Source organism: Notothenia rossii (genome assembly GCF_949606895.1).
Source record: "Notothenia rossii genome assembly, chromosome: 3".
In the NCBI taxonomy this organism is placed as follows: Eukaryota; Metazoa; Chordata; class Actinopteri; order Perciformes; family Nototheniidae; genus Notothenia; species Notothenia rossii.
The window spans coordinates 92,465,744-92,487,833 of NC_136901.1; the positions used below are offsets into that span (position 1 = coordinate 92,465,744).

The following is a 22,090-nucleotide window of genomic DNA, read 5'->3' on the forward strand; positions in this document are numbered from 1 at the left end:
GCTGAAGTCGTGACCAAATAGGAGCTTAAATTAGATCAAATGAAAGAAAAACAAGCCGGCATACGTTGATGAGTCATTGTCTGTGATTAAATCAGTTCAAACCGCAAGTTGAGTTGTGTCGCCCCCTAGTGGCGAAAAGGCTCCGGTGCACCACTTCAAAGAGAATAAACAGCAAATTGTATAATTTATATATTGTCTCTGTGCCTTTAGTATAAATCTATATTTCCGGTGCTGTAACAACATAATTTCCCAATTTGGGATCAATGCAAATCTATCTCTCTATCTCTCTATCTATCTTTCTATCTATCTATCTATCTATGTATCTATCTATCTATCTCTCTCTATCTATCTATCTATCTATCTATCTATCTATCTATCTATCTATCTATCAATCTATCATGGAAGAACGAACTAAACTTTTTTCTCATTATTTGACTTATGTATGTTACTTGTATAGAGCCTTACTTTGTTGTCAATGATTATTAGTCTTTGTGTTTGTCAATTTTTAAGGTTTATTTTTATTTTATCTAAACTGTATTTGCACCATTCAATGGTATTGGCTGAAAATAAGTGCCTCAAACGTTTGTAAATGACTCTTGGTTAATAAAGTATATTAAAAAAACCGTAAGAATAACCGGTGTACGCTAGCCTGTGGAACAATCGCACCTTCAGCCATTAGTGTAACGTGATTGGCCTTATTGAGAAAACCAGGTAGATACAAAACGCCTCAGTATTGGCTAGAATTCAGAATCACTTCCCTATGTCGCTTCTGATTGGTCCATGACTTACTGGACTTTGATTTGATTGGTTGGCTGTATCGCAGAAGGGGCGGGTTGTCAGGTTTGGTTGCGGAGCTGAAACCGGTAACTGAGCACTCCACAGCACGTTGTGAAGCCGCTACTGGTGATTCAAAGAAATCACTTGTTTCTAAATCCTCCACGTTTTTGAAAATTAACCCACTGGTAAGTCTTGCTTTTGGCTAAACTGTCATTCATTTTCGTTTAAAATTAGCGTGTGGTTTTCCTTGTATTCGGTGGATTAGCCGGGTTCGTGGCTCCGTCTACATCCTGGGGAGGACATGATTAGCAGGGCTATGGTTGATAAATTAAACCCTCGTATGGTGTTAATTTCTTTAAAATAACCAACTGGTGATGCAGTAGTCGTGAATATGTTGCACTATCAGGTTATAGTCATCGCCATTATTGCAAAGTTTCACTTTGGTGGGCCAGGAAATACCCACCGCCCTTTTACTACATTAGCTTAATTCTAGCTCTCATTCAGTCGTGACTCCCCTCCCTCCTTTCATGCCTTTTTTTTTTTTTTAACCTTCTTGCCCTTCGACTTTTCCCTCCATGATAGATAAGATACGATTATACTTCCCTGCACAATTCCCCCCTTGTCTGTTAAATGTGTCCCCTTCTACCTGGTTAATCTAGCTTTGCAGGAATGGAAAGTGGGGCAGATTCCCGGCCAGGACACGTGTTGGGGCTCCAGATCGTAGCCGGTTGCTGCTCTACTTTTCGGCTCTATTCTCACCCAGCTGTCCCGGTTTTAGCTCGGTTGTGAGCCAGCCATGGTGCAATTTTAGCCCAGGTTTATATCTGGACATGTTCCACTAAAAGAAGGACCACATGCCCGGTGCTGAGGGTGCTTTCAGGCCGGTGAAAAGCACCGTTTCTGCGGGCACGGCGTGGCCTTTGTCTGCATGCCATGCTTTACACTTTTTTTTTAAACACAAGCTGCTTTCTGAAATGACTGCTGCTTTATGCCCTTATAAGCACTTAATATCTCCAAATTCCCTTGGATCCATTCTAGCTAAAGCAGGTGGTGTTGAGTAACTAAGTACATTTACTCAAGTACTATACTTAAGTAACATTTTATGGTACTTTGTACTTCTACTCTACTGCAATTCAGTAGTAAAAATGCAACTTTTACTCCAGCAAATGTGCAGATATAGCTAAATACTTTACTACAATTAGGTCATTCTAACTATAGCTGCACCTTTACCACTTTGAGAACACTTTAATGATCAATCATTATAAAACATATATATATTATTCTTAAATGGACCAATCTGCACAATCACTACTTTTACTGTCGCTACTTTCACTATATTTTGATGAGAATACTTTTACTTGAGGAACATTTTGAATGCAGGAAAGTACAAGATCTGAGTACTTCTATTTTTACTCAAGTACAAGATCTGAGTACTTCTACTTTAACTCAAGTACAAGATCTGAGTACTTCTACTTTTACTCAAGTAGAAGATCTGAGTACTTTTTTATCAAGAGTACTACCTCTATCTAAACCCCCCTCCCTGATGTTAGCAGCTAACATTAGACATGAGGCTCCTTCAGGTCGCCTCCCTAAACAGTGATTGGCTTATCCTGATGGATCACTTGATGTATTCTGCTGTGTGTGTGCCAGCACAACAGATGGTCCTGTGTGTGTGGACAGGTGTGGCACATAGTCCATTAATGAAGATCATGCTAGTGTGTTAGCATGTTTAAGCTTCTCTACAGCTGATAATGTAAATGCTACAGAGTTTAACATTTGATGCTAGTTTTACTCTAGACATCTATTAGTGTCCTATCATCAAAAATCAAAGGTTATTTATGCAGCTCAATAGCCCAAATTGTACATATGTCACGGGGGGCTTCACAGTTTATACAGAATACAGACACGACACCCTGATGTTAATGGTATCGTTGGGTCTGCACTGAACAAAGCCATTATAGGACATTTTGTTTGATTCCTATATGATCTGTCTTATTGTTGGAAATGCTCACTAGATCTCACTCTAAATTATTCACAATGAAGTTTTGAGTAACGTTATAGAATAAATTATAGCGGTCTAATGATGGGCAATCAACCAAAATAGATGCTTTAATTTTGAAATGGGCACCTTGAGTTCAATAATATCTCCGTCCATACATTATCCAAATCATAATTGAATTGCCTTTGTGTGAACGTAGCTGATTGTGTTAAAACAACCTATGAAATCGTCTTAAATGGATCAGGCTCCTGCGATGAGTCGTAGTGTTTGTGATATCTGCCAATAATCTGTCATGTAATACATTTCACGGTAGAAACGTGTGACCCAACCCCGTAGGATCTATGTTGCCCAACAGTTACAATGCATCCAGAAAGTGAGTCAGTAACCAAAGCATAGAATATTACCTGCATTTAAGACTCAAAACAGGCTGAATATTATGTATTAAATCTTAAAAGCATGTCTCAATATTCAAACATATTCTCCACATGTAGAACAAATGTGTGAAATCAGTGTAAACGACTCTGATCTGTCATCACTGATTAATCAGCGCAGTGTAAACATAGAGGAGAAATCAGAGAAGGGAACAAAATGTCCTGTGTGTCGAGTTCAGGCCGGGAAACTGAGTCTGGTTTCTCTCATCGTTTATCTGCCTTTGTACCATTCAGTATCATCAATTAAACTAACCTCATATGGCCATTTAGGACCGGGCGATGATTTAAATCTGACGTAGACTTTCAATGGAATCATGCCATGTATCTTGTTGCACATTAACATCGCCTATGTTCATAATAAGCTCACATTTCTCAACAAAATCCAATTAAAAGTTCAATTGGATCCTAAAACACTATCAGTCTAAAAACTCATGTATTTGTTCTATTTGTCCACTGGCATGTTCATTTTGCACTAATTAAACAAGACAGTACTCATTATTTCATTCACAAAGTAGTATACAAATATAGGCGTAACCATAGTAGTCGTGTTATATTGACTATTTCTTTCTGGAATTACCATAAAACCTGCGTAATCTGGCTATATATTAAGATTGGAAGTTACCTGTATTGGTAGATTTTGGCCATATTGCTCCGCCTTAAAAATGGAAATCCAATAACATAGGTTTTAATTTGTTTTTTTAAGGGTAATAACACCAAAATAAAACAATATCCACCTTATTGCAGTAGATATTATAGGCCTAAAAGTCTAACCTCTTCAAAAAGCATACATTTATGATGTTATATGCTTTCATAAAGAGCATTAGGTTAATTGTAAAGTAAAAGACGGTGTAGGAAGTGCAATGACTGCAATTCCAGATTTCTATCCGCTCCGTATGAAAACAAACGGATAAGATCTGGGTTTGTTTTCCAGGCCGAGGGCGCTCTGTTTTCATGTGGGTGAATCCAGATGGGACAGTAAATGCACGTCAGTTTTTGTATTTATTTATTTTTACTTCTCATGCCTCAGGCCTTTCAACGCGGTCCTAAAAAATATGAATTCAAAATTAGAGTTGTGTATTGTAGGCTTTGGATCAGCGGTCTAAACCCAGCTTCACACTTCTAACCGTGCGTGTGATTGGCTGTGACTTCTGTCCAATCAAACGGGTGATTCACAATCGGATGATTTCACATTTTCAGAAGTCTTAATGGCTACTGGGAAATGCAGACTGGTGCATATGGGATGTAGTGTGGTGAGGGAATGAGTCCTTAAACTGGGAGATTCGATGCTTTTGAACACTTCCTGACCCCTAGTCTGGAAGTCAATTGTTTTCTGAATGTTTTTGGTTGTTGGCATGAAATAAGCTCTGTGGTTAACACAAGCTGAATATATTTTAATGTTTGGTTTCCAACAAGTGTCTAAATGAGACGTCTAAATGTCATCACACCCAGCATTAGCCGCCTTTAGCTTAGCGGTGGTGAAGTCATGTGACCGTGCTGTAGTTCCTTTGTAGCGCAACATTAGCCACCTTTAGCTTAGCGGTGGTGACGTGAAGTCATGTGACCGTGCTGTAGTTCCTTTATAGCCCAACATTAGCCACCTTTAGCTTAGCGGTGGTGAAGTCATGTGACCGTGCTGTAGTTCCTTTATAGCCCAACATTAGCTTCCTTTAGCTTAGCGGTGGTGACTTGAAGTCATGTGACCGTGCTGTAGTTCCTTTGTAGCCCAACATTAGCCTCCTTTAGCTTAGCGGTGGTGACGTGAAGTGATGTGACCGTGCTGTAGTTCATTTATAGCTATTTTCTTCACAAATCATTAAGTGTTAACTGTTTCAGCACTAGATGTACACAAAAGGCAGTTATCTGATTCTCTCTTGGGCTCATTATCTTCCTCTAACCCTCCTCTTCCTCCTTGCAGAGATTTCCAGTTGACCAAAGAAATGGTGATGGAGAAGCCAAGTGCCCAGCTGGTCGGGCGAGAGTTTGTCCGACAGTATTACACACTCCTGAACCAGGCGCCCGACTACCTGCACAGGTGAGAACACACATCTTTAGTTGCAGCATCCATTTTACGTTATACTAATACACATATGAGCTATACAGAGTACACATACAGGTGCTATATACAACAATTAAATAAAAAGATGACAAAACAATAATGATAATACCATAAAAAGACTGTTACAGTGATAGCAATGAAAATATATACAATGACATGACAGAAACCCCCTAAGACCACCCTGTATCGAAAGTGATCATGGCGTCCTCGTCGTCAGGTCATTGATAGTACAGGAAGATGAATCTGGAAGCCTTTCCCGTGTTTGAAGGATTCTCCGTTCCTATCAGACCCTGGCGCTCCCAAACATTTAGAATAACAGATTAAACAAAGTGACTTTTTTTTAGACTTAAATACAATGTTTGTTGTTCATGTGGACGTAAGAGTTAAATGCAAGTAACGCGTTTTTACAATTGAGTTTTGGTTCTCACGGACATGGACTTTGGCGAGGGACGTCCGTGTTTGGTTTTTGGTCGCTTCTGTGTTTTTAATCAGAATGCCTTTCATGTAAATGTTCCCTCTGTGGGACTAATGGCTCTTTACCACTGCAGGGCCTCGCACGGCTTAGTACGGTATTGGTAGGCCAGGCTCACTTTATGCTGCGTTTCCATTACAGTTTAGTAGCTGGGGCAGTAACTATAGTAACGCAGTGTAGGCGGAGCCGTGACGTCATCTTCAATGAGAACCACAAAACCAACAGCAGCCGTTAGCTGTTAGCACTCAGAGCTCACAGCTCCTCATATCTGTTCAGAAACTAGACACAAGTTAAACGAGTACAAACCACAGGCTGTCTGTGTCATGGAGAATACAGTCGCTGGTTTATTTATGTCTGTATAGGCCGTTGTTGTGAGAGTGGACGGTCGGAGCATATACTGCGTTAGCTTAGCCAAACTCCATTCAGAAAACACGCATTTAAAAGGTTTTTCCCCTGCCGTCTGTCTTCAGACTTGTCAAAGCATTAATTTATGGTTTTTACTATCCGGTATCAGTATGTTGTTACTTCAGCATCATTTTGAAACGTGTATTAAAATTAAATCACAGTAAAATATGTTCCTTTTGTTGTAGTTGTAGCCCCCTAGCCAGCGATTCTCTCTGAGCAATCAGCAGTCGAGAGTGTTTACGTCACTAGTTTAGCATATTCAGCCCGGCTGTTGGCCCGGCAAGAACCTCGATTTTGCAGGGCCAGAAAAAAGGTGAAAAAGAAGCCCTGAGCCGGGTTTGGCACGGCACGCTTCAACCGTGCTAGGCCCTTCAGTGGAAAAGCGCCATAACGGGTGTTCTGATTTAAAAACATGGAGGTGATTCGGGGCCGCACATGGATGTCCGTCGCTGGGCTCTATGTTTGTGAGAATTAAACTTGAATGTAATGTTTATATTCTGGTGTGTTGTCAATGCTCAGTTACGTGTTATTTGACACTATGAAGACGTTGTAAACATATCTGAAATGATTGTAAGTGACGTTCCTCGTGGTCTAAACACGACGGTTCGAAGTGTTTTGGAAAGAAAGATTGATTTGTTTCCTGCTTTCAGATGGGGGTTTCCTTTTTTTACTAACTTCTTCTAAGACCAGTCATTCAAGTACTTATCTTAAATTCTCCTGAAACTAATGAACCTTTGTGTGTTTCTGCTCAGGTTTTATGGAAAGAATTCGTCCTACGTTCACGGCGGTTTGGACAACAACGGCAAACCAGCTGAGGCTGTTTATGGACAATCTGTAAGTGGATTTATCAACAGTTTTTATACCGAGAGACTCTCTGCACTTCACTCCCACACACCAGCTAAGAGAAAACACACAGAGCGGTTTCCTGGAGCCTCCTTTGTCTGAAAAAGACATGTCGTCAGTCTCCTCTTCTTTCTGTTATAACAGCCATTTAAAAACACTCACAGTGAGTTTCGTAGACATTTGAAAACACGGTTATTTTGACTTGACATGTGTCCTTAACCTGTTGAGGGGGCTGCGTTTTTTTTCTTCACGAAACTGTCTCAGGGCTCAACATTTAACAACCTATTAATGTGCCATACCCAGCTAACTGACGATACGAACCATTTTTACCGAAACAAAACACAAGTCTCTCAAGAAGTGTCTAAATGAGCCCTGAGCGAAAAAAATGCTACGCACTTGGCACAGAACTCACGGTAAAAATACCCTTATTACTTATCGTGACTGCACAGACAAGATATCAGCTAGCGAGCTGCAGATTCCAGAAATATAAGTATCATCACTGAGCGATCAGAAGACGCGACAGGGGAAGTGAAAACAGACATCACAACACGTAGCATTACGGAGTTTTCACGGGACATCGTCTTACCTTAGGCGTTGTTCTGGTCAAAAGTTGTGTTCAATGGCATTAAAACGATAAAAATGCGGCTGAAGGTTAATCCAATGTGTCTGTCACTTTGAAATGATTACTGATAATCCATAATTCCATTTTTATGTCAATAACGGAGTTTTCATATTAGCTGCTAATGATAGCTACCAGTGTATCGCAGCTTCCTGTTCGGGGACATTCTGGCTGCGCATCACTCATTCACCAATGGGTAATGTTTAGATGGATTTTTAGGAACTTCCCCTCGATTCTATTGGTCAAATGTCATTTATTTTGCATCAATTTTGATACAGGGTACTTTTTATATGTTGTAGTTTGGATTCCTAAAGCTTTTACTCTACTATCCCATCATTCAAGGGAGGTTTTCACTATAAGCCATGTCTTTTTTTTTGGACGGACACTATAATTTACTTTTTTTTTTACTATGTTCAATCTGAATTTACTTTAAAATAAAAAAAATCTATATTGATTCTGATTTCTACAACCAACTCACCGGTTATCATTGCTTTGAGAAAAAGATTATTAATTTACATTGAACAATAATGATGCTACCATGAAAAGACTGTTACAGTAATAGCAATGAAAACATATCTACAATGACATGACAGAAACCCCCTAAGACCACCCTGTATCGAAAGTGATCATGGCGTCCTCGTCGTCAGGTCATTGATAGTACAGGAAGATGAAGCTGGAAGCCTTTCCCGTGTTTGAAGGATTCTCCGTTCCTATCAGACCCTGGCGCTCCCAAACATTTAGAATAACAGATTAAACAAAGTGACTTTTTTTTAGACGTAAATACAGTGTTTGTTGTTCGTGTGGACGTAAGAGTTAAATGCAAGTAACGCTTTTTTTACAATTGAGTTTTGGTTCTCACGGACATGGACTTTGGCGAGGGACGTCCGTGTTTGGTTTTTGGTCGCTTCTGTGTTCTTTATCAGAATGCCTTGAATGTAATGTTTATATTCTGGTGTGTTGTCAATGCTCAGGTACGTGTTATTCGACACTATGGTGTTTGGTTTTTGGTACATCCAACTCAAAGGTTTATCATTGCTTTGAGAAGGGAATGTCATTTCGAACCTGAAAACCAGGCTCGGGGCTTAACAGGTTAAAGTAGGTAGTTTCCTTTGCCTGTATCTCTTGTTAAATAAGTTATCAAATGAGGAGTAAGGGAACAAATATAACCATACAGTTGTTATATTGACTATTTCTTTCTGGACTGACCATAAAACAGGCTAACTTTTGCTATATATCAAGATTTGAAGTTGCCTGTATTGCTCCGCCTTAATGGAAATCTAATAAAATAGGTTTCTAGCTGGATTTTAATTTTAAACGCCACCAAAATAAAACAATATCCAGCTCTTTTCAGTCGATGTAATGGACCATACCCAACCTCTACCAAAATCATCAATTTAAAAACGCTCATAGTGAGTTTCGTAGACACTTGAAAACACGGTTATTTTTACTTATCAAGTAGGAAGTTATCTTTATCTCTTCTTAAATGAGGAAAGAGTGTGAACTGAAGCAATATTAGCGGCAGAGATGGTGTGCCATGACATGTAGTATCTTGTATGATGTGTCATGACATTATAAAACAAGTTTATCCATTAAAAACTGTCTCAATGCCGGAGAAACCCATCGTCAGCACTACGACAGCAGCAGAAATAAAGAAACTCATTATTTTGCAAAGATATCAATATTTGAAGGCAATATCACCAGCGTCTTAAATATCCAGGAGTGCAGAGTAAAGGGAAGTCTGCACTGCTGCTGCATTTTGAAGCGGTATATAAATGTCTAATACTTGGAAAAAGCCAGAGCAGCAAATCTTCTTGTCGGGCGTTATTAGATTTCTCTGAATGTGTTGAATGTGCACTTTTTAAAAACACGGGTTACAATAAAAGCATCTAAAATGAAACTCTTCTGTCCTGGTTGTTGATGTTGTTGTTGGGAAATGTACTCTTCGAATCTCAGAGTAACATGATAACAAAGGTATCCCAACTGTAGCTGTGAACATGACAGGATGTGTGATTACCTAGAAGAGCATCAGGACTGTTTGAGGCATATGATAGCTATGTGATTAACATGATGATTCAGCCTCTATGGAGAGAGACATGTGACAAGCATGCTCATTTCTGACGTGGAGCTAATCTGAAGTAAACATTGAATACTGCTTTCTATTCCTCCATCTTGTGACTGTGGAACTCCCTCTCTTGGATATCAGCATGTGAAGGACACTGTTCAGGAACTAGCTGATGTCTGAACTTGAGATTTTGAGAAAAAGTCAGAATTTGAGAAAAGATCAGCATTTTTTAGATTTTGAGAGAAGGTCAGCATTTTGAGATTTTAAGAAAAACTCAGAATTTGAGAGTCAGCATTTTTTGGATTTTGAGAAAAAGTCAGAATTGTGGGTTTTTCAGAAAAGTCAGAATTTGAGAAAAGATCAGCATTTTTGAGATTTTAAGAAAAAGTCCGAATTTGAGAAAAGGTCAGCATTTTTGAGATTTTAAGAAAAAGTCAGAATTTGAGAAAAGGACATCATTTTTGAGATTTTGAGAAAAAGTCTGCATTTTTGAGATTTTGAGAAAAAGTCAGAATTGTGGGTTTTTCAGAAAAGTCAGAATTGAGAAAAGGTCTGGATTTGGAAAAAAGTCAGAATTTGGGGATTTTCAGAATTTTCAGAAAAAAAGTCAGAATTGAGGGATTTTCAGAAAAAAAGGTCAGAATTTCGAGATTTTCAGGAAAAACATCAGATTTTGGAGAAAAAGTCAGAATTTGAGATTTTGAGAAAACATCAGATTTTTGAGAAGTATTTTGTTCACAATGTATGCTTACCTACAATGACTGGTGTTCCTCCATCTTGTGACTAACTCCCTCTCTTGTATATCGGTTGTATATACTTTCCATTGACTCCCTCTCTTTCCCTCAGGAGATCCATAAGAGGGTAATGGCTCTGAGTTTCCGCGACTGTCACACTAAGATCCGACACGTTGATGCTCACGCGACGCTGAACGAGGGCGTGGTGGTGCAGGTGATGGGAGAGCTGTCCAACAACATGCAGCCCATGAGGAAGTTCATGCAGACCTTCGTTCTGGCACCAGAGGTCGGTTTAACACTTCTAATCCTAATCCAAAGGTTTGGTAACACTTTATTTTAAGGTTCACTTATTCTCCGTCCACTAGTTGTTCATTAACATATTAGAGTCAAACTACTAGCTTATTGGTTATGAACAAGACTTCACTTTAAAATAGGGAACATATTCTGAGTTGGAAACGCCTAATTGAGTTATTTTGACACAATTAACACTCGTAGTTTCATGTCTTGTTACCTAATGGCTTATTACTTGTAGAATAGGGCATTAATAAGTGTTTTATAATGACTAATAAAGAGCCAATATACTGCTAATATACATGTTAATTAACAACTAGTTGATGGTGAATGTGTGTACCTTAATATAAAGTGTTACCATAGGTTTTAATGTCTTACAAAACTTGTTTTAATAATCACTTTATTTTTGCTGTATTTTGGTTTTGGAATCTGTTTTATGTGTGAATCCTGTTTTTCATTTTGACAATGTTGCTGCTATGAACGCCTGAGTTTCCCCACGGGGATACATCAAGTTTCATCTGAACTCATCTCATATGCACCAAGCTGCAGTGGAGAAATGGCAATGAAACTCTTCTGGCCTGAGCTCCTCCAACAATGCAACATATATAATAAAATACAAATAAGAAATAGTGCAAGAAGTCTATACACATGTAGAATATGATATCTACAAGAACAGAATGTGAAATAATGAACATTAAGACTAAATTAAATATGGTGTATTTAATAAACCAAAATATACAATGACATGACAGAAACCCCCTAAGACCACCCTGTATCGAAAGTGATCATGGCGTCCTCGTCGTCAGGTCATTGATAGTACAGGAAGATGAAGCTGGAAGCCTTTCCCGTGTTTGAAGGATTCTCCGTTCCTATCAGACCCTGGCGCTCCCAAACATTTAGAATAACAGATTAAACAAAGTGGCTTTTTTTAGACGTAAATACAATGTTTGTTGTTCATGTGGACGTAGGAGACTTCACTTTAAAATAAGGAACATATTCTGAGTTAGAAATACGTTATTTTGAGTTATTTTGACACAATTAAACACTTTTAGTTTCATGTCTTGTTACCTAAGAATAGATCATATTTATTCGGTGTTATTATGGGAGATTATTAGGCCCATATTGAGCAGAGCATATTAAGACCCAAACTCATGTAAAAACAACTTCCTTACTTGCATTAAATCAGCACTAATCAGATGGTTATTGAGGAAAAACTCGTAACTAACGGCTTATTACTTGTAGAATATGGTCATGTGGAATAAGGCATTAAGAAGTTTTTTATAATGACTAATAAAGAGCTAATATACATGTTAATGAACAACTAGTTGATGGTGAATGTGTGTACCTTTTTAATAAAAAGTGTTGCCGTAGGTTTTAATGTCTTACAAAATGTTTTAATAATCACTTTATTTTTGCTGTATTTTATTCTATGTGTGAATCCTGTTTTGCTGCTATGAACGCCTGAGTTTCCCCACGGGGATACATCAAGTTTCATCTTAACTTATCTTATATGCTCACGGTTTATTGAGGTGATAACTATTTATAAGTAAGTAGATTGCAAGATGACACACAGATGAATGTTTACCGGGTCTTACAGACGTCTAGACCCTTTACAGTCAGGGTTTGGCATCCTTGTGTATTTTTGGGTGTTTTCTTGCAGGAAAAGTTGATGTAGTGTTTAACGGTATTTGTTCGTCCTGCAGGGAACTGTTGCGAACAAATTCTACGTTCACAACGACGTGTTTCGTTACCAAGACGAGGTGTTCGGAGACTCCGATTCAGAGCCTCCAGAAGGTGAGAGAACGCCCATCTTTTAAAATGATTGAGGTTATAATTGTTGATGCTTCACCAGGTTTCTCTTTCCTGTTGCCTTGTAGTCTTCTCCTTTTTAGATATGATCCTTTACCTTGCATTATTTGGCTAAAGATGGTTAATTCAGAGTTGTTTTATTTAGAAATGTCACAACGCGTATAAACACCGTAGCATCTTAGATTTGATTGGTCTTCGTACCTCTCAAAGAACCTCTCAATGTTTGGGGACATTAGGTGAAAGGTACATGAAGCAACAAAACCAACGTGAGGTCCAAATAGGTCCACGGTCCCTGCAGCTTATTAAGCCGACCAGTTATGCTGTCAGTGCGTTTCTGGTGTGCAAAGGCTGCACACAGTGAATCTTTGGTTTGTGTAAGAACTCAGCTGGGAGGTGCTGAGTGCTTTAAGGGACCACTGAGACAAAAGAAAAATCCATCTATCTCTCCATCTCTCCATCTGTGTATCTATCTATATCTCTCCATCCATCTCTCCATCTATCTATCTATCTATCTCTCCATCTATCTATCTCTCCATCTATAATAATAATAATACATTAGATTTATAAAGCGCTTTTCCTGGTGCTCAAAGCGCTTACAAGCAAGTAAAACAAAATAACGACAAAAGTAGAAAGTGCTAAGGTAGGAGGAATAAGGGCAAGGGGTTAGTTGATTAGGAGTTGAAGGCAGGAGTGAAAAGGTGAGTTTTGAGGGATTGTTTGAATGATGTGAGAGTGTTGGTGGATCTGACGTGGCTGGGGAGGGGGTTCCAGAGTGTGGGGGAGGCTGCTGCGAAGGCCCTGTCACCCCAGGTCCGGAGCTTTGTCCTGATGGGCTGCAGACAATAGGTTAGCTTCAGCAGACCTGAGGCGATGGGTGGGGGTGTGTCGTTGGATGAGGTCACAGAGGTAGGGGGGGGCAAGGTTGTTGAGGGCTTTGAAAGTGAAAAGTAATATTTCAAAGTCAATGCGGTGTTTGATGGGGAGCCAGTGGAGGTCGTGGAGGATAGGGGTGATGTGGTCGGAGCGTCGGGTGGAGGTGAGCAAGCGGGCAGCTGAGTTTTGGACATATTGAAGTTTTTTTTGTGTGAATGCAAGTGATCCAAAAAGTATGCTGTTGCAGTAATCCAGTCGGGATGTTATAAAGGCATGGATCAGAGTTTCAGCAGCGGTCGATGAGAGGGAGGGTCTAATGCGGGCGATGTTCTTTAAATATTAGAATGCGTTTTTTGTGACCTGGTTGACGTGAGGGAAGAAAGTGAGGGTGGGGTCGAGGATGATGCCAAGGTTACGGATGTGAGTGGAGGGGTTGACAATGGAGCCATTGATAGTAAGAGAAAAATCTTGGGTTGAGCGGGTAAGTGAGTTTGGGCCAATGATTATAAGTTCCGATTTGTCACAGTTAAGTTTTAGAAAATAGTTTTGCATCCAAATTGTAATGTCAGTGAGGCAGCTGCTGAGCTGGGAGTGTGTGGTTGGAGAAATTGATTTTTTTGAGAGGTAGAGCTGTGTGTCATCAGCATAACAGTGGAACTGGAGTTGGTGTTGACGGAGGATTTGTCCAATTGGGAGGATGTAGATGATGAACAGAAGGGGACCACGTACAGAACCCTGAGGGACGCCATGATTGAAGGGGGCTGTGGGGGATTTTGAGTCGTTAATGGAGATGAATTGATGTCTGTCAGAGATAGGATTTAAAACGGGAGAGGGCAGTACCGGTAATGCCAATGGAAGACTGGAGGCGGTTGATGAGGATGGAATGGTTGATCGTGTCAAATGCGGCTGTTAGGTGAAGGAGAATGAGAATTGAGAGGGAACCAGAGTCAGCAGAGAGGAGAGTGTCGTTGGTCACCTTGAGTAGGGCAGATTCTGTGCTGTGGCGAGTACGGAAACCAGATTGAAAAGGTTCATGAAGGTTATTGCAGTCCAGATGGGATTTTAGTTGGGAGGCAACAGTTCGCTCCAGAATCTTTGACAGGAATGGGAGGTTAGAGATGGGCCGGTAGTTATTGAGGGAATCAGGGTTGAGACCAGGTTTTTTGAGTATGGGAGTGACAGCAGCGAGTTTCAGATCAGGGGGGACGAGTCCAGTGGACAGAGAGGAGTTAATGACTGTGGTGATAAGAGGAGTGAGTTGTGGGAGGCAGGCCTTGACAAGGGTATCTATCTATCTCTCCATCTATCTATCTATCTCTCCATCTATCCATCTCTCCATCTATCTATCCATCTATCTATCTCTCCATCTATTTATCTCTCTATCTATCTATCTATATAAAACAATGTATTATATTACATTATTGCATCTGCATTGGATTATTATCAGATGGGGAAATAACTTCCTAAATAACTCTGTCTGAAAGCAGAAGTCTAGGGAAAATAATTGCAAGTCTCTTCAGTGCGCATGTCACAAAATGAGATGCATTGTGGGACATGTAGTTTATGGACGCCGTGCTTCTGTAACCGTATAATAAACTCATTATATTCTTTGCAAGCAACATAAAATGAAGTCACGGGCCAGACTTAAGTTTGACACCCCTGCTATAAAGCGTCATGAAGTGTTGCATTGTGGGTTTGTAGTTTTCAGAGTTCAATAGAAAAGGGGTTCTTATTGTTTTCCTGATCATGTTTTTGTTTGTTTCCAGAGTCTGAGGATGAGGTGGAGGAGATCGAGGAGAGGATCCCCTCCCCCGACATCGCTCAGGAGGACTCGGCTCCTTTCTACGACCCCACACCCTGGTGAGGATCTTTTACTTCCTGTTAGGGCTTTATCTGAGATTGTGGAGAACAATTGTCCCCCCCAAAAAAATCAGTAGAATCAGCAGATATTTTCCTTCCAGTTCAGAACCGACGGCCCCCGGAGACGATGAAGAAGTAGCAGCGAGTCCAGAACCAGAACCTGAGGAGGAAAAGGAGGTCGAGGTCGTGGAGCTGAAGTCTGAAATGCCGCTGGAGACGCAAACGGAAACAAACACATCGGACGAGCAGACGGAGAAAAGCCCGGCCGCCGCCCCCCCCACAGCTGAACCCATCGCCGCCGAACCAACACCTGCTGCTCCAGAAGAAAACAGGGTACGTCTGAACATTGGGGAGAAATAGTTGTGCACAGAGTAGGGGTGGGCGATATTGAAAAATATAATATCACGATATTTTTCAAGCAGTATCACGATAGACTATATTTATCACGATATTTTTTCATTTCGGTTATTATGGTTATTTTTCAAGTTACTTAACAGTACAACCACCAACAAGGAAACAAAAATAAAAAGGACTAACAGACCAAAATACCATTTCAAGCTGGTTTTAATTCTGCAATGAATCCCTGAATAAACAATTCAACATTTTGATATGACTTCCTCAGTGTTCAAGTAGGTAGGCCTACACCCTACAACAAACGTTAACACTGGTTTCTTCACCAAGTAAAGTGCACTCTCTTGCTAAATAAAATAAAATATTCAAGGCACAGTTTCTCAGTATAAAAATTTACTTTCTGTTTTAGGTAGCACTAGCAGTGATTTAACATCAATACAAAAGGAGAGTAAAACATCAAAGAGGAAAAGTCAGTGCCAAACCATTCAAATGTAAACTTTAGACTTGAAGTGCAATCAAAGACTTTAACATAACTGAACATCTGTTTCAAAAGGGAAAAACAATATAAATACCTTATTGATAAAATAAAATATAAGCCAACCGAATCAACCAAGACAATAAATGAAGTGCAATACTGTCTGAATCCAGACTAGACAGCTTGGTTTTTATTAACCGTTATCAGTATGTAGTTACTTCGGCATCATTTTGAAATGTGTATTACAATTAAATTACGGTAAAATAGGTTAATTTTGTCGTAGTTGGTTTCCGCCACAGTATTTACATGGATATAAGCCCCGCCCCCTCTCCAGCACATCCTGTTTGAATGACGGGATTAAACACAGCTGACAGCCACGGTGAAACTCCAGCGGTTAGGTTGAGAATATTCGCATCGCGTCCGTTGTGAACACAGCATAACGCAGTTCAGAAACCACTGTTCTGATGCTTTTAAAGCAACTTCAAGATCTTAACAGTATCAGGGGCACGCAGGCCATAGTGGCCGTAGGACGTAGAAAAAAAAATTGGGGCTACAAAGCCAGACCAGCCGTCATGGCCGGCGTAAAAATCCTTCCCTGGTGCACTATCACGATAGATATGATATCTCTGAAAAGGACGATATATATCGTCATATCGCCCACCCCTAGCACAAAGGATGTATTTGTGTAGTCCGACCCAGAAGGAAACATCTCCCTGGTTCCCTCCACAAAGAAATCTTATTTCTCCACTTGATTTTGGATGGCTGCAGAAAATGACAAACGTTTATGATCCTTACAAGTTGAGTTCATCAGGATAATCTCCACACATTAACACCACTTTATGATTCCCGAAATAAAAAGCTAATGTTGGGCTATAAAGGAACTACAGCACGGTCACATGACTTCACGTCACCACCGCTAAGCTAAAGGAGGCTAATGTTGGGCTATAAAGGAACTACAGCAAGGTCACTTGACTTCACGTCACCACCGCTAAGCTAAAGGAGGCTAATGTTGGGCTATAAAGGAACTACAGCACGGTCACATGACTTCACGTCACCACCGCTAAGCTAAAGGAGGCTAATGTTGGGCTATAAAGGAACTACAGCAAGGTCACTTGACTTCACGTCACCACCGCTAAGCTAAAGGAGGCTAATGTTAAGGTCACATGACTTCACGTCACCACCGCTAAGCTAAAGGCGGCTAATGTTAAGGTCACATGACTTCACGTCACCACCGCTAAGCTAAAGGCGGCTAATGTTAAGGTCACATGACTTCACGTCACCACCGCTAAGCTAAAGGCGGCTAATGTTAAGGTCACATGACTAAATGTCTCTCTCTCTAATTTGTCTCCCTGCAGCAGTTCTCCTGGGCGTCCGTCACCAGTAAGAATCTTCCTCCCAGTGGAGCCGTTCCAGTTTCAGGGGTCCCTCACGTCGTCAAAGCCCCCACAGCACCGGTACGTCTCCTAAGATATCTATAGGATGTGATCATCTATCTGACAGCAGTCTGTATTCTTTCTGTATGATTTCATTCTCTGAAGAACCTGTTGACGCAACTATGATTTCTAGTTTTTGCTACTCGATGTAACATTTACAAAGATAAAGAAGATGTTATTTTCAAACTCAGGCCGGGTTACACTTCCAAAATGTTGTTTGATATCTTTGAGTAGATATGAAGCCAGCAGGTCACACACTTCCCTCACTGGCTGCACCCTTTTAGGATGTTTATCAAAGTTATATCCCTCCCGTCTCCCCGCAGAGAAGCTGCTCCGTTTCTGTTTCTAACAAAGTGTGTGTGTTTCTGTTTTTAACAAAGTGTGTGTGTTTGTTTCTAACAAAGTGTGTGTGTTTCTGTTTTTAACAAAGTGTGTGTGTTTCTGTTTTTAACAAAGTGTGTGTTGTTGTTTCAGCCGAGAGCCGAGGTGAAGTCAGAGACTCAAACAGCAGCAACGAGACCACAGAGAGACCAGAGACCGAATAGAGAACAGAGACCAGGAGGACCTCCACCAGTACACAGAGGACCCAGACCAGGTACACACACTTCCTAAACACACACCAGTGTTTCCCCTAGGAGTCATAGCAGCGGTGCTAAGGCACGCGGGCCCAGCAAAATGTGACCGTGGAGTGTGTGTGGAATTTTTCTTTAATGCGTGTGAAGTGCGCCCCGCCAATATGTTTCTGTGTCTGCCAGCACAAGAAAGGCTCTTGAGGCCGAGTGCATGAAGTGGCAATGTCTCAAGATTTATCAAAATACACCTTTTTATTGAACATACAGTAACACAAATACACATAACAAACAATCAAAAAGAGCGCTAGGGGGCGCCACTTATTATTATTTAAATAAAAAATTCTTTTTTTATTTGTATATAGGGGAAACACTGCACACACACTTCATAAACACACACACAGGTTAAACTGCCTCTAATTAAGGCGTGATGTGCATATATACACCTTTGTTCTTGTATCCTGATTACGTCATCTCGTTTCATGTACTGTATGTATTCTATATTTTCTCACGGTATTTGTCCCTCTCTCTCGTATTGTTTCAGTGCGGGAAGGAGAGCAAGGAGAGACGGAGAGTCGCCGCGTGGTTCGATACCCTGACGCCCAGCAGCTGTTTGTGGGGAACGTTCCTCACGATGTGGACAAGACGGAGCTCAAGGAGTTCTTTGAGCGTAAGTCTCACACATTACGCTTTAACAAAACACTTCCCATTTAAGATTAAGGACCTCTCTAAACATCTCCCCCCCCCCCCCCCCCTCTTCTACAGAATATGGTACAGTCCTGGAGCTGAGGATCAACAGCGGAGGGAAACTTCCAAACTTTGGTTTCGTGGTGTTCGACGACTCTGAACCCGTTCAGAAGATCCTGAGCAACCGGGTGAGACGAATACTCTGAATACTTATTTCATCTTTCACTGGAGGCTGCATCATTTATTTGTTTAGAAACCACTTTGTGAAACACCCAGAGCTCCTTGCTGTTCAGTCTGCTCTGTGATGGTTGCTATTTTATTGGAGTTATATATTGAGTTTAAAGCTAACTTTACCATTGTAACTTAATTGCAACAACTTTTTTTATATCAATTGTTGTTTTGCACCTGTATTGTGCAAGAAATGATACCATCTAAGCATTTGGTTAATAACATAAGCAGGTGCTGATTAATACAGGTGAAAAGTGCAGATGGAAATACATAACACACAGATGGCAGGAAATAAAACGGATAAAAGATTGACTTTCTGCCCGTTAAGTTATCCAATCAGAATCGTTTGTTCAACCAACGGATTTAAATAACATCAATCAGCTGTGTTTAGATCGGGGTGACTTTGGCGTACATGTAATTGAGTTTTTTGAATATTTTATTTATTTTATAGAAAAAAGACTCTGCAATAAGATTTTTTTTTTTTTAAATCCTGAAATCAGGTTGTTTTCTGAAAAAAAAAAACGTTTATTCTAGTTTCAAATAAATAATGACCAGGTTTTTTGTTATTAAAGTTTTTATTTATGAACATACATGCTATATAGCTCACATGGTACAGCATACAGAAAGAGTGACGTGTTCCTGGTTAAAAGAAAACAGAAAAATACAAAGGTGTGAGATGACCAATCAGAAACGACAGCGATCATAAATCAATAACAAATTATGCTTAGAATCAAAGAGCAGTTTTTAATCTTTAACCCTTATTTTGTGTGTCCTCCCCCCCCCCCCCCCCCCCCCCAGCCCATAATGTTCCGAGGCAGCGTGCGTCTGAACGTTGAGGAGAAAAAGACCCGTTCGGCTCGGGAAGGCGACCGACGGGACGTCAGGCCTCGAGGTCCTGGGGGTCCTGGAGGTCCTAGAGAGAGGATCGGAGGTGGAGGAGGAGGAGGAAGAGGAGGAGGAGGAGGAGGAGGAGGCCCCCCCACCCGAGGAGGCATGGCACAGAAACCCAGCTTCGGCTCTGGACGAGGAGCGGGGCCCAGCGAGAGTCGCTACCCCAACCCGCGCCAATAAAAGGCTCTTTCAGCGGCCCCCCCCCCAAAACACCCAAAACCCCTCCAACCTGAGTTAGATTTACTCTCTGGATTCAACTGCAGCAGGAAGCAATCGGACAACAAGCTAAACGTATTACTTTACATCGTAGTGGTATAAAAACATGAGTCCAGTCATTTCAGGGTACACACACACACACACACATATACACACACACACACACACACACACACACACACACACACACGCATATACACACAGGCATATACACACACACACACACACACACACACACACACTGGATTCAACTGTTTCAACTGCAGCAGGAAGCAACCGGACAACAAGCTAAAATATTTCTGTACATCGTAGTGGTATAAAAACATGATTCCAGTCATTTTAGGGTACACACACACACACACACACACACACACACACACACACACAGGCATACACGCACACACTGGTTCTTCCACCTGAGTAACTTATCAGGTTTGGTTGAGAGCTCTCCACATCCCCCCTGAAGATGGCTTCTTCCTCTTACTCACCCTCCTCTTCCTCCTCTCTCCCCCCTGCTGCTCTTTGTTTCCCGCTGAGGAATCCAGAATGTCACTCCTCCTCTTCCTCCTCCTCTCTTTTTGTTTACCCCTCTCTCCTCCACCAACACATGTATTATCTGGACTTTTTTTTTGTCTTTATTTTTTTTTGTTTTTTCCATTGCTGAACTTGAATTCATTAAGAAACAAACACGCTAACACACGAGAAAAAGGGTAAATACTACTTGAATTGGGGATTAAAAAACCCAGAGGTTAGGTTTTTTCGCGTTCTCTCTCCCTGTTTCTTAAAGGAACGTGTACTTTACTGCTTGGGCAATCCTGTGTATTGCTGCCACCGTTGTACCTGGCGATGGATCTGTCTTATCTTTTTATTCTATCAGGTCAAGAGCTGAACTGTCGTGGTTTTTATTTGAGTAATGTTGGCTTGTTAAACATGTGACAGACGGACATCCGAGCGGAGCGTGTTTCAGATCATGTATCAACAATCCTGTCAGGCTTCTTTACCGATGCACTTCATTTGTCATCACGTTTAAACGAGCTCACCTGCCGATGAGAGAACTAAATTAAAAGTGATTTACTGTTTTAAAACCTGTCGTCTGTTTCGTGGTGTGTTCACTTTCTTCTCTGGTACCGGGAAAAATTGGACTTTTAAGCGGAATCGGAATCAGGTTCATCACCAGGTAGGTTGACTAGTACGAGGAATTGACTTGGTTTCGTGGTGCGTACATAAAAGTAAAACGAATTAAAAACAGCACTATAAAAATATATAACAGTATTTACATATAAATTGAATAAAAATCGGCAGTAATACAAAAATAAAAATATATTTTGTGCATTAATGTATATTAAAAACACTCAGGGATGTGAACGGGAGAACTTGTCCTGTCTTAAACCTTTACTTCGAATATTTTATGAATTGTAAGGTGTCCTTGGGTGCCTCTAAATAGAAATAGTTATTATTAATCATGTTTCAGACTAACAATGTTTAATGAACATATAGGTGTAATTTGCATGATTTGAAATGTCCCAATCACTTTTTGAACGTATAACTAGAATCAACTAGAACACTTGTTTAGTGTCGAGATCTGCAATTTGGACATGTCAGTAAACCTTTAATATAAAATGTGCTGCAGCAGGGGGCGGGCACTTTAAAAAAGTAAACTATATATAATTCCTCATTACTCCACTGACGCTAAAATGACTAAAAATGAAATGCTTGCCGCAATGATGTTCGGCCTGTCAGCCTGAAGTAAACGTTGTCTTTTTGCTTTATTTTCTTGTCAGAGTACCAGAATGCGTAGTTTACATGTTTACACTTTTTGAAATGACCAATTATTTAAAAGTATATGGGATTAGTTTTGTATCATAAAGATAAAGCAACACTTTCTCAGAATAAAGCAAAACTGAGTTTAAAAGAAAAAAAACTCGGTCAAGTAAAATAAATTTCAAAAATAAAACTAAGTTGCAAAGAAAAACTGAGTAGCCAATGGGGACGCACCCCTGAAAGTCCCG

General features: G+C 40.4%; 1 protein-coding gene across 1 annotated transcript; it reads left to right on the plus strand.

Moving 5' to 3' along the window:
• Positions 1 to 805: 805 nt before the first annotated feature.
• g3bp1 (GTPase activating protein (SH3 domain) binding protein 1) lies at positions 806 to 21,166 on the plus strand. Its single transcript, XM_079673166.1, has 12 exons — positions 806 to 962; positions 5,123 to 5,239; positions 6,893 to 6,974; positions 10,511 to 10,684; positions 12,393 to 12,483; positions 15,138 to 15,231; positions 15,333 to 15,564; positions 17,413 to 17,511; positions 17,965 to 18,085; positions 18,604 to 18,729; positions 18,825 to 18,934; positions 19,773 to 21,166. Exons 2-12 carry the CDS (start codon positions 5,145 to 5,147, stop codon positions 20,043 to 20,045), a joined length of 1,497 nt encoding a protein of 498 aa, XP_079529292.1. The 5' UTR covers positions 806 to 962; positions 5,123 to 5,144; the 3' UTR covers positions 20,046 to 21,166.
• The last annotated feature ends 924 nt before the right edge of the window (positions 21,167 to 22,090 follow it).

Coding starts and splice junctions, on each gene's coding strand:
- g3bp1 (XM_079673166.1), top strand. CDS start 5,145: ATGGTGATGGAGAAGCCAAGTGCCCAGCTGGTCGGGCGAGAGTTTGTC. Junction 15,232..15,332: donor TTCTACGACCCCACACCCTG/GTGAGGATCTTT, acceptor TTTTCCTTCCAG/TTCAGAACCGACGGCCCCCG. Junction 17,512..17,964: donor TCAAAGCCCCCACAGCACCG/GTACGTCTCCTA, acceptor TTGTTGTTTCAG/CCGAGAGCCGAGGTGAAGTC.